At 42.8% G+C, this 15,686-nt stretch overlaps 1 protein-coding gene across 1 annotated transcript in view; it reads right to left on the bottom strand.

The window, feature by feature from the left end:
• Positions 1–15,686, bottom strand: part of LOC148831355 (integrin alpha-11-like) — a 54,042-nt gene that overhangs the window by 14,764 nt on the left and 23,592 nt on the right. Inside the window, exons 11-19 of the mRNA XM_088921507.1 lie at positions 12,111–12,255; positions 10,602–10,750; positions 8,785–8,928; positions 6,857–7,060; positions 6,001–6,131; positions 4,490–4,656; positions 1,757–1,896; positions 871–981; positions 177–262 (exon numbers count right to left, since the gene is read on the bottom strand). Of these exons, the coding sequence (XP_088777633.1) occupies positions 177–262; positions 871–981; positions 1,757–1,896; positions 4,490–4,656; positions 6,001–6,131; positions 6,857–7,060; positions 8,785–8,928; positions 10,602–10,750; positions 12,111–12,255 (1,277 nt within the window). The remainder of the gene's footprint in view (positions 1–176; positions 263–870; positions 982–1,756; positions 1,897–4,489; positions 4,657–6,000; positions 6,132–6,856; positions 7,061–8,784; positions 8,929–10,601; positions 10,751–12,110; positions 12,256–15,686) is intronic.

Below are 15,686 nucleotides of genomic sequence, written 5' to 3' on the forward strand. Positions count from 1 at the left end.
ACTGAAGGTACCAAATGGCTTATCGCCAACGGGTTTATTTGGTCTATGAGAGAACATGGGGAGAAAGAAAATAAGACTCCCTTCATACTGCAGTCTGAATCATTTTAGGTCTCACAGAATGTTTCTTCTTTAATTTCAACTGAATCTTGCACATCTTCAGTTTGTGGCCCCCTTACCTGCTCTCCAGGAGGTCCACGCGGCTGTGCAGGACCAGGTCAGGGACACAGTGGTCATCCTCATCACAGCCATTCCAGAATGGCAGCTGCACAGAGCGAGAGACAGAGAAACAGAGGGGTTCAGGGATATAGCTGATGTGTGTTGAGCGTACTGGCACACTTTGGCTGCTACGCATTATGGTGGTGGACAGCATTCCCCATTGCTTGTAAAGCGCTTTGATTGGAGCGTCCAGAAAAGCCTATGTAACTGCAAGTGCAGAATTATTCTTATTCCTATTTCTATTCCTATTCCAGTTTACATTGTAATAACACAAAACAACAGGTCTCGTAATGTAAAATGTGTCTGTTAGGGCATCTTCACTCCTCTGGGACTCACAAAAGTATTTAAACTCCCCAAGGCATGGGACTGGCCTTTTGGTGCGGTGGGTTTGGCATCTGCTTATATTGTGTGGATTGGGCACCCAGAAATGGACTGGGGCAGTTGTTCAAATCTAGGGTCTGACCACAAACTCTACATATGTTCATTATTTATTTTAATAGTGTGCAGACTTACAACACAGGCTTCCTGTTCCAAGCCATCCTCGGGCCCATCTGTGACTGGTCTGACTGTGATGTCGAACAGCTTTGTTGCTAGAACAGAGCTGACATGCTGCTGTGCTTGTCTGTTTCATTGAGGACATGCAGATGCACCAACCTCTGTCCTTAGTGTGGTTGGCCAGGTGTCATCCAACACTGGTCCCTCACTGGACTCCAGCATTCCGAACTCCACAGTGAAGATGATGGGGCGGCCATAATCCATGGTATCCTGCAGAAAAGCAATGATTAGCTGTAGCAAGGGGTCCTGAAAAGGCACTGCTCTCGTACTGAAACACCAGACACACTACATCTTACACCCGAAGAAGGATCCACAGCCAAAACGTTGTGTTTTCTTTCTTCATTTTCAGCATGGAATAAATCTATTACTTTGCAGCCCACGCATGCTGATGCAGCTACCCACCTGAACTACTTCACTATACATCTGTGACAGCTAAAGTCCATCTCAATAGTACTGCACTGTGCCAACCACTCTCCTGTAGGACTGACTATTGTATTGGACATTCTGTACATCGCATTACAGCACCTGCTCTGGTTTTTAACCCTCACCTCTACTTGCAACCAGGAAACAGTGCATTTCTTCAGAGTGTCCCTAAAGGTGGACTCACTGTGACACCGTCCCGGTAAAGCAGATACAGTAAGTGAAATGGATTCATTCACAAAGAATAACAATGCTCTGTTGCCATTAAGCTTTAAGTCATGCTTTGAAGGACATTTAGGACAAATCAGAATAATAAATGTCCTGCTGTTTTACTGATGCAAGTAGAGTTCAGAGATCAACATCTGTGTCTCTGTTTCCAAGAAGAGTGATTTCTCAGTGTATGTAATATCAGTCAGAGACACTCATACGCCAGGTTGTCGATTACAGTCAGGATTCTGGTATAGCCAAGACTTTAATTATAAAATTACATTAAATGCCAACTAACCAAGCAATGCAGGAACTGTTTGTGCCAAATGCATAGAGTGTCTGAGTGCCCTGTACTTACCAGGACATGGAAGTATATGTGCTCACAGGACTCCTCTCCCAGGAGCAAGGTGAGGTTCTGGGGCTGCTGTCTGTCATTGTCATCCAGGATGGCACGCGGTGTGTATCTCCGCTCCTCAATGTTGACGCTGTACTTCACTGCTGTGAAGAATTGAACACTTTCAGTACAGTGGGTGTCATCCTGTATCTACAGAGTTCAAACCCTCCAAAGTGCACTACCATGAAATACTGAATTCTGTTAGAGAGGCACTTTTTCATTCAATTAAAATGAAACAAAGACTCTTATCAGTTACATTGAACAATGATGTGGGGAGATGAATGAATTATTTATCATTCCAAAAGACTCAGTTTCATAGTCGGATACTCACTTGTTATATTTTGGCATTGTCTTTCTGGCAAGAGGATGATTGATTACAGCTAATTAAATTATCCATCGTCTTACAGGTCAGACATTTTTTCCACAATAAACTGGTCTCCAGACAGTGAGAGCACATAATCTGTTTCTTTTCCTCTCTACTGTATGTTTTTCAATGTGTTTTTCCTGTGATTTATAGCTCTGTATCATGCTCTAACCAAGGCAATTTCCAGAAACAGGATACGGAATAAAAACTGAAAAAATGCATTTCCAAGGTCTTTAGCTTTGTCTGCTTAATTCTCCTTGTTTATTTGAACACAGTCCAAACATTTTGTACAAAAAGCACACTGCTGGCCTCACAGTAAACCAGCAGCAAATGTTGTCTCTAATTTTACAGTCTGATATCGGAGGAGATACCGGACAATAAGCGGGTGATGAGAAACAGGCCAGACACAGAGAGAGAGGGAAAGCTGACACAGTTAAAAGCTACTCAGTTTTACAGATAAAACTAACTACAAGCAGTCCAAAAGAACACAGTACTATAAAGAGTTATCTACCCCGAGGCTTAGCACATTAGAGAAGTGGTTTCCATTATAATCGGCTGAACACTGTGAACTTCTGACCTGCACATCTGACAAAAATTATAGGCAGACACGACAATAGGAATATGAAAGAAATGTGCTCCACTGTTTGCTATTGCAGTCAATTTCTACTTCTGATTTCTCCTGTCTGAGCATCAGGGAACGAAGAAGGATTTGCCAGGAGGGACATTTCTCAGAAATCAGTGAACAGAAAAATACATCTTTAAGAATTCTAGGCTAAATGCTGTGGTGTAGTATGTGGTGTGAAACACACTCATTACTCTTAACCTGGAGCAGAAGTAATTCAAAGTTTAGCACTGAGGTGCAATCATAAAGGACATAGGTCATCACCAAACATTTAATTTCCCACTGGGGGATTGCTACCATAATACAGCAGCCAGTTCCTTACCTGGGCCTCAGGGCAAAGAGCTGTGGCAGCTGTGCCTTTTTCTTTGTAGGGTAATTTCACAAAGGCTTTTGAGAGTGCTAGTGGCGCTATTGCTGATTAGTTAGTCCTGGCATTTCAAGCCAGAAAGCAATAAAAATATATTAAAGAAATAAACTGCCATAGATAGTTTAAACATACGTATTGTAGTCAAAAGAAGCTGTGCCATGAAAAAATGTTCCAGTGCCACTACTGAGGCAATGTATGAGCCAGGGCACTTGAAGATCAGGATAGTGATGGTTAGCACTGTGGTCGTTTATCAAGATATTTGGCTGGATTAGCTATGGTTAGCAATGGATAGCAATGACTGAATCCACTTCTTGCCAAAATTTCCACTGCCAAATGACAATCACACCCCTTGAATAGATGGGGCACTGATTATAGTTTTGGCAGTTGCAGTCAGTGCTGTCTGAGTACAGGTTATTATCCAGATACTGAAATGACAAAAAATTAAGTCTTGCACCTAATCATTTTAAACTTTCAGTGCCAGAATTTGCAGGTATTAATACGTAAGAGGTGAAAAGTTCTATATGATGATCTGAAATATTATTTTAGGTTTATTGCATTATCTGAGCATCTCAAACTGTATTCCAAGAGCTGCATTCGGAAACTTCTGAATAGTGTTTACTCTTCTCATTAAATCAGGAATGGATTTCCAAGAGAATTTAATAAACTGCTCAAAAAAACTGCAATGCTTATGACATTGCCACTTTCTGATGAATCTTGCTGGCTCCATCTTGTTTCATTTTTTTCTTGGATTTGCATGTCTTTGAACTTCACTCAGTACAGAGGCCACCCACCCAAAATATAATGAAGTTGTGCCTTTTGCAAATACACTTTTCTATTTGAGCCTTATCTAAGAGGAGACAAGATGATTTCTGTTTTTTTATCCCATAAACCTTTTACCAGCGTTTATTTTGCTAAGATGATATTTTGCATTACATATATATCCAGACAATTTCGCTTTAAAAGTTTTTAATTTTATAAAAATAATTTCATGGAGACAAGAAAAACTCTTATCACATAGTAGTTTTATCTGTTTCAGATTCGTTTGGAAATAATGCCCCATTAACAAACTGTACCAGAGCAGAATAACATTTTGTTTGGTTTATTTAGGCTTTATATTTTAAGTTGAGACTTTGAAAGATTGAACACCTGACACTGGTTTACAGACACTGGCCTTTTAAACCTGGAACAGCTCAAGCAGGAGGCAGGGAAATCTCATCCTTTCTGGGACAGACTGAGGAAAAGGAAACTCAAATATAGCAGCAGAATGCGCAGCTGATGAAAGGGAAGCTCACTGGCCGATCTTCCCATGTGACTAATGCGGGCAGTGTCAGGCTCAGGGCTTACCTACTTCCTGTGTGGGTGCGACGGGGGACTTGGCAGTGACGTTGAGGCAGACGATGGCTGACATGCAGGTGACATCTTTGCCACCCCTTCGGCAGTCCTTGTTGAAGATATTGACCTTGTGGGGCTCAAACTTGACAACGGCATGAATCTGAACGACACTGCGTGACCTACCGACAGAAAGAAAGCATTTGAAATAACTGGCCTTTATATTATCTAATGAAGACCCTGACTGCTCACTTCACAAAATAACACATGACACCATTATAAGATAAGATCACTTTATTGGCCATATACAATTTCTTGCTTTAGGAATTTGTCTTTTCGCATACCCCAGCTTGCTCTCCATGAGACACACAGATGGGGAGAGAGAAGCTTGGGGTCAGAGCACAGGGTCAGCCATTTATACAGCACCCCTGGAGTAGTTGGGGTTAAGGGCCTTGCTCAGGGGCCCAACGGAGTAGGATTCCTTTGCCAGCTACAGGATTTGAGCCGGCAACCTTCCAGCCACAGGCGCAGATCCTTAGCCACAGAGCCACCGCACCGCCCTCTATACAACTTGTATATGGAGGTAATAGTACTACTAATAGTAATTTCACTATCAGCTTTACATAAGGACACCATGAAAACAGAACATTATTTCTACTTGTCTACTATTCTGTTTCCAATTAAATATGTATTTAGTGTTTTTTCATATATCTCGGTACATCAGCCTCCACAGCCAGGCTTATATTTTATTCCATGCATTGATAACTCTCTAATTAAAAAAAAAAGACTAGTGTTGTCCAGTGTTGCTGTAGACCCTTCTCTTTGCAACACAATCCTGTTGTGAAAACATCTGTGTTATGGCAGTATTGTTTAATAATTCTGATGCACTTCCTGAGCACAAGGAAACTATCCTTGGAAGTATATTGGAGGTGCACAGGCTCCTGAGCTTCACATTCAAAAAATAGAATATCATACTGTATTGCTAAAGTTATTTATGCTCCAGAAAATTGCCTGGAGAGATATTGTCACACTGTGAAGCTGCTGTAACAGCACATGGTAAAATAATTACTTAATAGACTAGTAATAATAATATGTAGTCTACTAAACTACTAATGATAACTACTACTAATAATAGACTACTACTAATTAATAATAAGACTTTAAATTTCAAAGGGTACTAAAGTGTTTCAGGAATAGGGGTAGGAGGGCATTTACTTCATTCACTTCTCCAGCTGTTCTTCACCAGCAACCACAATCTCAAATTGAAGTTAAGGAGAACTTCACTTTAGTGTACTGTTGATTGTACCAAGTCACTGGTTTGAAAATTGTGGTTTAGAGGGAATAGCACCATCTACTGGTCACGCAACACTATTTGGCACAACACTTTGGTTGGTCATTCTAGGACTGACCAGACCCAGCCTTGCTTAATGTCTGAGATCTGATGACATCAGGCTAGATGGTGGCAAGACTGTCAATGACAATATACAGATATCATAGAGCCCTCCATTAATAAGGGGTTCACACACCAGAGCAACACAACAGCACCCAGAGAGCCTACTGCCAAGTCCACCAGCCCATCCTCATTCAGGTCCATCTTCCCATGAATGCTGCGGCCAAAATACATCAGGCTGTGGGAGAGATCTGCTGCTGCGATCCGCTGACAGGGAAGAGAGACATGCTGTTTTCAGTGGGTCTGCAACCTGTCACGGAACTTTACAAATCAATTATGTACATGACAAAAACTGGACACAGTCTGGCCAGTTTTGGTCCTATCGATAACTCCAGTCCATCATGCTCTGGGGGAGCTTTCTCCAGAGCTGAAACAAATGCCATCATTGAGCAATTTAGCAAATAAGCTTTCTAATGAAGTTTGGATTTGTCATCGTAAAAGGGATCAGAGTCAAGATGACCATTTTAACTACTGTGAGTTCTTTCCATTACAGTACTCTGTTCCAGTTAACAGTTACTTAGACAAAATCTGTACCACAATACATTGGCTCATTGGGCCTGACCTCACTTTGGTTTCTGAAGCATTAAGCAGAGAGACTCCCCTTAAAGATGTGATGGCCAACCATTGCGGGGTTTACCCATGGCAATGCTGGTTCACACCTTAGTATCTGGGAGGACTAGAGCCACCAGGATAGTGCTCTTTGCTCAAGAGTGCAAGAGCGGTATCTGCAGAGGGGACTTGATCCCACAATTGAAAGCTTACCCACTAAGCTATGCCATCCTTTCAACAATTTCTTAACGGGTGCTTAATTAAATAATAGAGTCTGCTGTTGAAGAGTATATAAATGATTAAGGTAAAAACATTTAGTCAACAGAATGGGAAAGCCTAGGCTGTTCCTGGAGAGGAGAGACACATTAAGCCGTTGGTTTCACCTGCTTGTATTCCCGCTGTATCTGGTCCTGCTGGCCAAAGAAGATGTATACTGCCCCCCGATGGTCGTCCTCCAGTGGTGCACCCACCACCACCTCGTTATAGGAATCAGCATTGAGGTCTGGAACGGGGGCCAGGGAGGAGCCGAACCGTGCATTTTGCCAGCGGTCTGAAATCTCTAACGCCCCCTCCAGGATGAAGTGGCTCTGGGGTACGAAACATGTGGTCAGGCAGGTGGCTAATATGACGAACGACAAGAACAGCTCCTGTAACTGCCAGCATGCAATGACGGTCACTTGTGGGTTCAGAACATACACAGGGCCTCTCCCTAGACAACACCAAACTGCATTGCGTCATCAAACTGGGTCTCCTGTCACAGAAGAATCTGACAGTGTTTAGGTTGCAACGACATACATTACCTTCTGTAACAGGCTCTTGCACACTGAGATGTGTTACTATGACGGCAGACCAAGAATTTACACTACTATTATCTGACAAACTGTAGTTTTTTGAAGGATTTCCAGTTTCTAATCCACATTCAGGAGAGATACTGGTCCCTCCCACTGATGGCTGGTCATTGTAAAGACTTCTGAATGTTTCATGAGAACCTGTATTATCAGGTGTTCAAAACAGTGCAAACTCAGCTGGAAAATATCTGTTCTTTCAAACAAAATTACTGTCACATCTTGATTAAATGGTCTTAATATGAGGAAAGTGCTGAAGTGAAAAGTAAAATACTTGACTGTTATGAGATAATCCAGAAATGTGAGTCAAATTCAAGCCAAAACATTTTAAAATAATTAGCTATCCTGCATCCAACCTCCTTCTTACTATCTATAGATGTCTGAATGTCATTTTGAATGTACAGTAATGTGACATGACTTGCTTCCCTTTAACAAGTTCACAATCTTCATAGACGAAAGAAAGGATTCCAAGGGAGCAGACTGTAGCACATATACCTCACTGTGCCTCAGGGTCAAACTTGCTAAATATGATTACAGAAAGAGGAATAAAATCTCTAGTTTTATTATTGGAAACACATGGTGTTGAACTGAATCCCACATATACACATAGCAAGGCCGCGTGCTGCTGATTTAACAAGTGAGGTGATGGACTTTTCCATTATCCCACAGCTTCTCCATCCTGCATTCTCCTGTGACACTTTTTCCTTTCCCTGAAGGAACTCCAGTTCATTTAAGGCTGCATGAACTGGTTCTGGGAAGCCAAAGAGGGGTCTCCAGGTTTTTCAGGTCTTCCTAATCTGCAACCCTATAGAGATCTAATGAATTTCTGAAATAAACCAACACAGCCCCTTTTCTAAAGATGAAACACTTGCTTTTAAAACTCCCTGGAATAAATCCCAGCTGTTTCATCATGCTAAAGCATTTTGCTTTTCACTCCAGCACTTTTCATGTACCAAGGTCATTTATGCTGGACATAGTGGCAATTTTGCTTGAATGATTAAATGCTTTCCTACTGAGGTCACCCTACAATGTGCTTCTGATGGCAGATCTTTTCATTATGGCTAATGGAAATCTAAATTTTTAGTGGGTATTTCACACACCTGAAGAAGGCTCCACGGCCGAAACGATGTGTTTTCTTTCTTCTCTTTTCTGCATGGAATAAACCTATTAATTGTTCCTTTGCATCTATATTTCTATTCAATTGGTTATTCATGTTAGTGACCAATATCTCTCCTGAATATTGATAACAGTCATTCTTCAGGAAAGATTTTATCAAAATGTAGTGTATTGCAGGAAATATAGAGTGGAGCAGGGCACATCTATAGATGGGCAAAGTGCAGTTTTTATACATTTCTCCCCCACGGCCCACAAATATTTTAAATATTCAATTTTCTACCATGTGAAATGGAGCAGACTTTTCTCACATCTGGCAAGGTAAGGGTTGAAAGGAAGATGTATTCACTCACCTGCTCAGTGACTCTGTAGATGTATACCTTGCCCTTCTCCCAGCCTCCACTGAAGAACATTGGTGCAGCAACTAGGAGATTGTCGGTCACACCGTCACCGTCTATGTCCACCGGAGCAATCTCACTGCCATAGTAAGAACCAATCTGCAACCACAACAAACCGCTGCAGTAGCTGCACAGTCCAAAAACAGAGACAGAGGGAAGAGACCAAAGCAACTTCCGTCCAAATCTTTTCGTACTTGTCAATAGTCACGGGTCCTGGGTGCACTGCAAAAACTGTTAAAGTCTGAGTCCTGATATGACTGAAATTACAGAAAGAAGGATTTCAGTATTTTTATATTTTGGCCGCACATAACACAGCTGTGATTAAAGATTGATGGAGAGAGAAAGGATAAGAAATAAAAGTCCAGAAACAAACATACCGGTATTTTAGCTTGGTCTGGACAGTGGCTATATTGGCCTCAGGCACCACTGTATGTGTTTTCAAGTTGTTAATTTGTCAATTTAGAAACTCCCCAGGGGGTAAATGCAGTTCCAGGAAGTTCCTTTAGAACTTGTGATTTCTTCATTTCAAATAACTTCTCAGGTTTAGATTTCCTGGCACACTTTTGAATCAAGATGACTGCAATGTGTTTTTTTGATAGAAAGATATTTGGGATTTATACTGTAGCTGCCCTTGAGGAAAACCTGATTTTTTTAAAGTGAATTGATCACGAATCTCAGTGTGCATCAGGTTAAAATGCGGAACTCATCTCTACAAAGATAGCCAACCCTCCTTTGACTGAAATGAGTTGCCTATTTCATTTGTTTGATGAATGCTCTGATTTGTTTCTAAAAAAAGTCTCTTTTTACACAGTTGTTTTCACATTTTTAGGCATTGCTGGTGCTAAAGGAATTTCTCACCTCCTATTAGTCCCTGTTCTAATTTAGGGACTCAGATGCAAAGCATGTGCCTTCTGGCGTTGGGGTCTAGACTGTAATGGCGACCCTCATGTTCTGAGCACGTGTGACAAGAAATCTCCATGAAGAACACAAAGCAATTAGGTTCGTGCTGTTTCTGAGCTGTCTGGAGTAGTTTAGTTGCTTACATGCGAGGAGTAGCACATGGATTTGTATTTTAACCAGCAGCTGGAAACCACGCACGGAAAGTGTGCCTTTCTAGACCCCAAAGACAACGTTGTTTCGAAATAGTTTGATTCACTTAAGTTAAGCACCATCACATGTTTGGAAATTAAGAACTCATGTCAATACTGTATGGTGCATATGCCACAGAAGTTCTCCTTTACGTATGGAAAAGAAAGAAATGAGTTACTCTATGGTAAGAATATATGCCACCTGAGGCTAAGAGCACAAGAACAGAACAGCTGGAATTGACAAGGCCCAGTCAGGAGCTCCCTGGATTGGTAAATGGATTTGCAGCAGTCCTGACTACCAGACTACTGGGGAAAGGATGTAATAATGCTATAAGCGGCACTTATTTTCTCTTTGTGAAAAATGAACAGATTTTTTTATAAAGGAGTGGAAATTAAAACGGACGAACAGACATGACTTTGTTTCTATGAAAGCGTGTTGTGGCTATTCTGAAATTGGAACACTTCTCGAATGAAGGTGCGCACACCAACTAGCTAAAGGTCTGCGATTCTGGGCAGCTGTGGACAATACAGCTCCACCGCAGCAAAGTACTGCATACATTTTTCAGCTGTCAAGGCTGATCGGTTCAGTTTCTTAGGGGTGGAGTGAGCTTGATGAGTCCAGCGCGGGGCACAGTGCTGAGTGAGTGTGAGCTTGGAGAAGCGTTCACTTGAGGGGGAGGGTACCTGCTGTCCCTTGAGCGAGTGAAGGATGGTGAGGTTGCCATTGTTCCGCAGAGTGAAGATGATGACTTTTCCCGTGTGGTTGAACCGTGGAGCTCCAGCCACGTACAGCCGTTCATTCTTTGCCGACACCACTGAAGTCACAGTGTACCCTGGAACAGTAAGGCACTGGTAGTCATTATGCTGAGTCTGTGGAGACACAATGAGGAACTGGCACTGTTAATCTGTGTTATCCTCTAAGTACTTGCAGCATGCATGGAAGGCTGGTGATAGGATGAAAATCTGGAGGGTGGACAATCGAGGCTGAGCTATTACTACTATGATTATAATTCTTGTTGTTCCTGATGTGGGGGACAAGATAACGTCATTGGTGAAAGAGCTAAGTGAAGAAACAGAAATGCACTTTATAAATCGATCAGCGCTCCTCCAAAAATAGCAGAATATATATTTTTTTCCATGCGTTGTGGATTTTTTTCATACTCCTTTGGCATCCAAATGGCTCTCACTCTGCGGCTCAGACTAATGACTGGCAGTAAAACAATGAAATACAATTGAGGCTGTTTGCCTTGAATTGCTGAACTCCAGTCAGTCACTTTCCATTTCGATGCTGGCGTGTTTACATTTTTTTCAGGGAGGGCTGGGTTTAAATTCGTTCCCTCTCTAATAAGATCTGTAACTGTTTCCACCGTGCTTCCTAATGGAAAAAGCAAAGAGTAAGAATCGCTGGGAACTGGCGTGACAGTTTATAGCAAGGACTGGAGCTGGGATCGTGTTAAAACCACAGGCTGCAATGCACTCGCCACATGTCCTGGATGCTGAGAAGCGCTCATCCACTTTCACGTGTTTTGGAATCAATCAGCTACAGTGAAGCTTGGGAGCTCCCCTGACAGCAGGGAGAGAGCTGCCATTACGGAGCTGTTAACTGCTCTAACATGTGGTGCTTTCAATTAGGCAGGCTTGAGGGTGAAGAGAGGTGAAATTAGGGCTTTTAGTTTGGTCAATTACTAGTACATTAAACTCACACAGCATATTTCATTAGAGCACAGCTAGTGCTTGATTGTAAATAAAAACATGCTATTGCAAAGGTAACTTCTTACATATATATTTACTTACATACTTGTATATATAACCCCAATTTTTTTAAATGGTCTTGAGCCCTCAGGCTTTGGTGCAAAAAGAACATCAGCTGAATACCCCTGATTCACACACCTCTATACACCTCTTCCCTAATCCCTGACTCGTGAAAACACTGGAAGACAGAGGGTGTACAAACTGCAGGAGCTATAAGAACTTACAGCCAATAGTGTTGGAGTGTTTTAACTACCTCCCGTCTGAAAGCTTACCTCTGCACTCAAGCATCTAATTTCCTACACTGAGCTGTGTATGCACATGATTCAAATGCTTTGTTCTGTGTAAAGTGCCTCGAGATGACATGTCATATATGGCAGCATGTTAAACAACTGGAACGACTCGACCGTTCAGCGCTCCGCGCGCGCCCTCTTGCTGGCTTACCCAGGTACGCCCCGTGGTTCTTGAGCTCCTCGGGGAACTCCTGCTGGTAGGCAGCTTTGGAGGGGATGACTTTTCCGTGCCGCGTCTCCTTCAGCACAGCCCCGTTCCAGTCGTATGCCCCCACAGCCCCCACCAGGATCCCGTCCTGCAGCGAGAGACAGATTCGCCGGCGTGAGCCTGCACAATGAGAACTGTGTACCCCGGGCAAAAGACAAGCACAGCGTTTTCAAACACCAAAGCACAGCATCAAAAGCCATTTAAGAAGTAAGAGTCCCATTCCTTTTCCCCCTGCCAGAGGTGTCTTCGCAGATGAAGTAGCTCATCCGCACTGCAGCCGGACTTACATGTACTTGGCATAGTAAGAAGAAAAACAATTGCGATGGCAGATCTGTGAGCCCTTTGGTGTGGATGCCAGCCTTTCTGCACGAGCGCCAGTGCCAGGCTGCACCTGCTCAACAAGATCAAGGCACTGCCATGCTGGAGGCTGCGTGTGTGATGTGTGGCACGTGGTGATGTTTTTTAGCACAGCTTCTCACTGTTATGGCTGTCTGTTTAGATAAGTAGAAGTTCTTAGATGGTTTTTTAGCATTTTGTTTCACTTGAGGTTCAAGGTCTTGATTTTTCTGATGGGCAGTGCCCCCGAGAAGCCTTGGCCATTCAGGCCAGCTGTGTGCAGGTGTGTGGTGCCCAGGGACAGCGGGCTCAGCTGCCCAGGGCATGGAGAGACCTGTAGCTGCTGGCGGGCAGATGTATTTACTTTGGAAAAAGTAGTGGATTACACATAGGATGAAGGTAAATTCTCAGACAAACTGTTTTATCTCCCACTTTTTCTCCCAGTCTGGCTAATCAAAGGGATTAGGGACTGTGTCACTCCCCGAATGAACCCGCATCGCACACAGCATGCTGCTGACATGGGAGCCAGAGCAAGAGCACATGTGAGCCACTTACTCCTTACATCATGCAGAATGCATGGCCCTCACGAGCTGTTTTTAGAGCCATGTGACTCTCCTCTGTTGTTAATTCAGGAAATGGAACATCTTTCACAACACTCTTAAAAACCAGTTTTACTTTACAGACTCTGCCAACTATTGTTAATAAAAAAATTAAAAGAAAACACTTAATCTATTCAGTGTGTTTCTTTTTTAATTTCCCCCCATATTTGTGTTTTGAAAAAGAATTGAAAGTGTCCAAGACATACTGGCAGATGCTAAAAAAGTGCATTACGCACATTTACTCCAAGAGGACCTATTGCAGGGCACAGTGGGCAACCAGGACAGCTAAGTGTTTAATACTCATTAAAGAGTGAATCCTGCAGTGCCTTATTGCACCCAAAATCACTGTGAAACTAGCCAGTGTTCTCACAACACCTCCATGCCAGTAACATACTTATCAGCCTTATACAGCATGTACAAACACCAGTCTTCCTGACTGATGTTTGTGTCTCCTCCTTTTGTGCTTGGTGTTGTTTCACATCCCTGTCACCACTGTATCAAAGCTGTTACTTTTCATTGAGTGGCTCTCTGTAATACTAACTTCCTAACCCAGTAATGTGTTTTTTCCACAGCACGCCAGCCCTGTTTAAGGTATTGCCAGAACACAGTTGCGACCCACTTTGTTTTTTTTGTAAAGTGTACATGAGGTCAGGCTTGAATCATTCAGTGCACAGTTCTGGCAAGAGCCTGCAAGCTGATAAAGTTTTTCTATTCCTTTGTGAGCAGCCAGAATGACTAATGAGATCCAGAGGTGTCATGTCCTAAACATTGTTCTTCATCACAGCAGCTGCACCATGTCATTAATTTACTCTAATGAAAGATTGAATAATTGTACTGGAGGTTGTTTTGGTTCTGTCTAATTAATTTTGACAAAAGTCTTTAAGATGGGGTGCTGTAAAGCAGCTCTGCAAGCATCACATGGCTGGATGAAAAAGATGAGCAAAGGGTATATTTTGAAACGTGACCAAAAGATAAGCCATATTAGGCAGGGCCAAGCCATGAAGGGATTAAGAATTTAACTCTGATTCAAGAAATTGATGTAGGTGTGTGGGTCAACCTGTGGTCTCATCGGTCTGTCTCATTAAGAATGAGGCGGCATAGCACAGTCAGCACTTAAGAGGCCCACACTCTGTCAGCATACACAGTTACTCTTTTATCCTCAGCACTGTGACGCGTTAGAGTTAGAGAGGGTTAGCCAATCACTCTGTGCTACATCTGCATTTTAATCTGATCATTAAACTTATTTTCTCCCATGCATGCACCTTGACTTTACCTTGGTTTACCATAGCTCTCCCCACACTACTCATTGTACATTGCTACACTTTACCATGGTTTAACAATGAACTTTAAGTGAGGGAAGTGCCAAAAAATATATTTTTGGAAAACAACCGAATTTCAAAGCACAGAGGCTGTGCAGGCAGGGATTGCGAGTCAGTGCTGAACACCAGAAACTCGGGAAGCTCTCAGTCGAAGCCAGACAGTCTTGCACAGCCGACTGCATTTGAAGGGAGGACAGTCTGATGTCACAGGACTCGTCCTGGAGAGTCGGGTTTCGTGGGCTCTAGAGCAAATGGGAAACAGGTGCTGCTTTTTGCTATGAAAAAAAAAAGATATTTTCTCTAAAGTTTCTAAAATGTTTATGATGGGAATGATAGATGTAACCGACACGGTACAGTAGCAAACAAGATACAGATTCAGATTCTGATACAGATTCAGAAGAATGTACAGTTGAGCTTCTTAAAAGCGCAAGAGTATCTTTCACAGTGCAGGAAGACGGAAGGTAGTCTGAGAGTCTCGACAGGCAGGGTGTCTGATGAAGCCAGTGCACTGGGACCAGACAGTGTCTCCAGCTGCCAGGGCAAGCAAACCGACTGTGCCTGAAGAGAGTCACAGATCCACTTTCTAAAAAAATATTTTCCCCGATTTTCTCTTTTTCTTGGTATGTATTTTGCTTTTATAAGAGATGCAATGCTATCCCAGGAATCCAGTGATTGTCCTGAAATAGGAAATTTCCACTCTGTCTCATTTTTTGTGTTTGTTTTCTCTTTCTTGGAGAGGTAGGCGAGTGTGTGTGCGTGTTGGCGTGCTTGTGTGTGTGTGTGTGTGTGTGTAGAGGTGGCGGGGGGGGGGGGGGGGATATTTTACTCTCTAAGCTGTGTGTGCGCTGACTGGAAGCTGGATCTTATTAAACCTCATTGCATCAGCGTCCACAAATCCACAAACCACAGAGAGAGGGACACAGAGACGAAGAGAGGATGGCAGAAACTGGGAGAGATAGAGAAACAGAGACCGAGAGAGCAAGAGGAAGAAAGAGAGAGTTTGACAGAACAAGAGAGCACAAATGGAGGAAGAGGGAGAAGAGCAGACAGACAGAGGGACCTCAGTCACACTCCACGTCATCCTCTGTTTTGATTAACAGCTCCTGTGTTGAACACAAGCTTCACCACATTTATTGCACTGCCTGATCATGACCAGGAGAGCCGAGATAAATCTCTTGCCCTGTAGGCCTCTTCTGCAGACATCTCAGAAGAATAAGCTGGTTGTTTAACTATTTATGTCTCCTGAAAGAGACATTACTTATCTC

The sequence above is a fragment of the Atractosteus spatula genome, chromosome 7 (genome assembly GCF_055471065.1).
Source record: "Atractosteus spatula isolate fAtrSpa1 chromosome 7, fAtrSpa1.hap1, whole genome shotgun sequence".
Classification (NCBI taxonomy): domain Eukaryota; kingdom Metazoa; phylum Chordata; class Actinopteri; order Semionotiformes; family Lepisosteidae; genus Atractosteus; species Atractosteus spatula.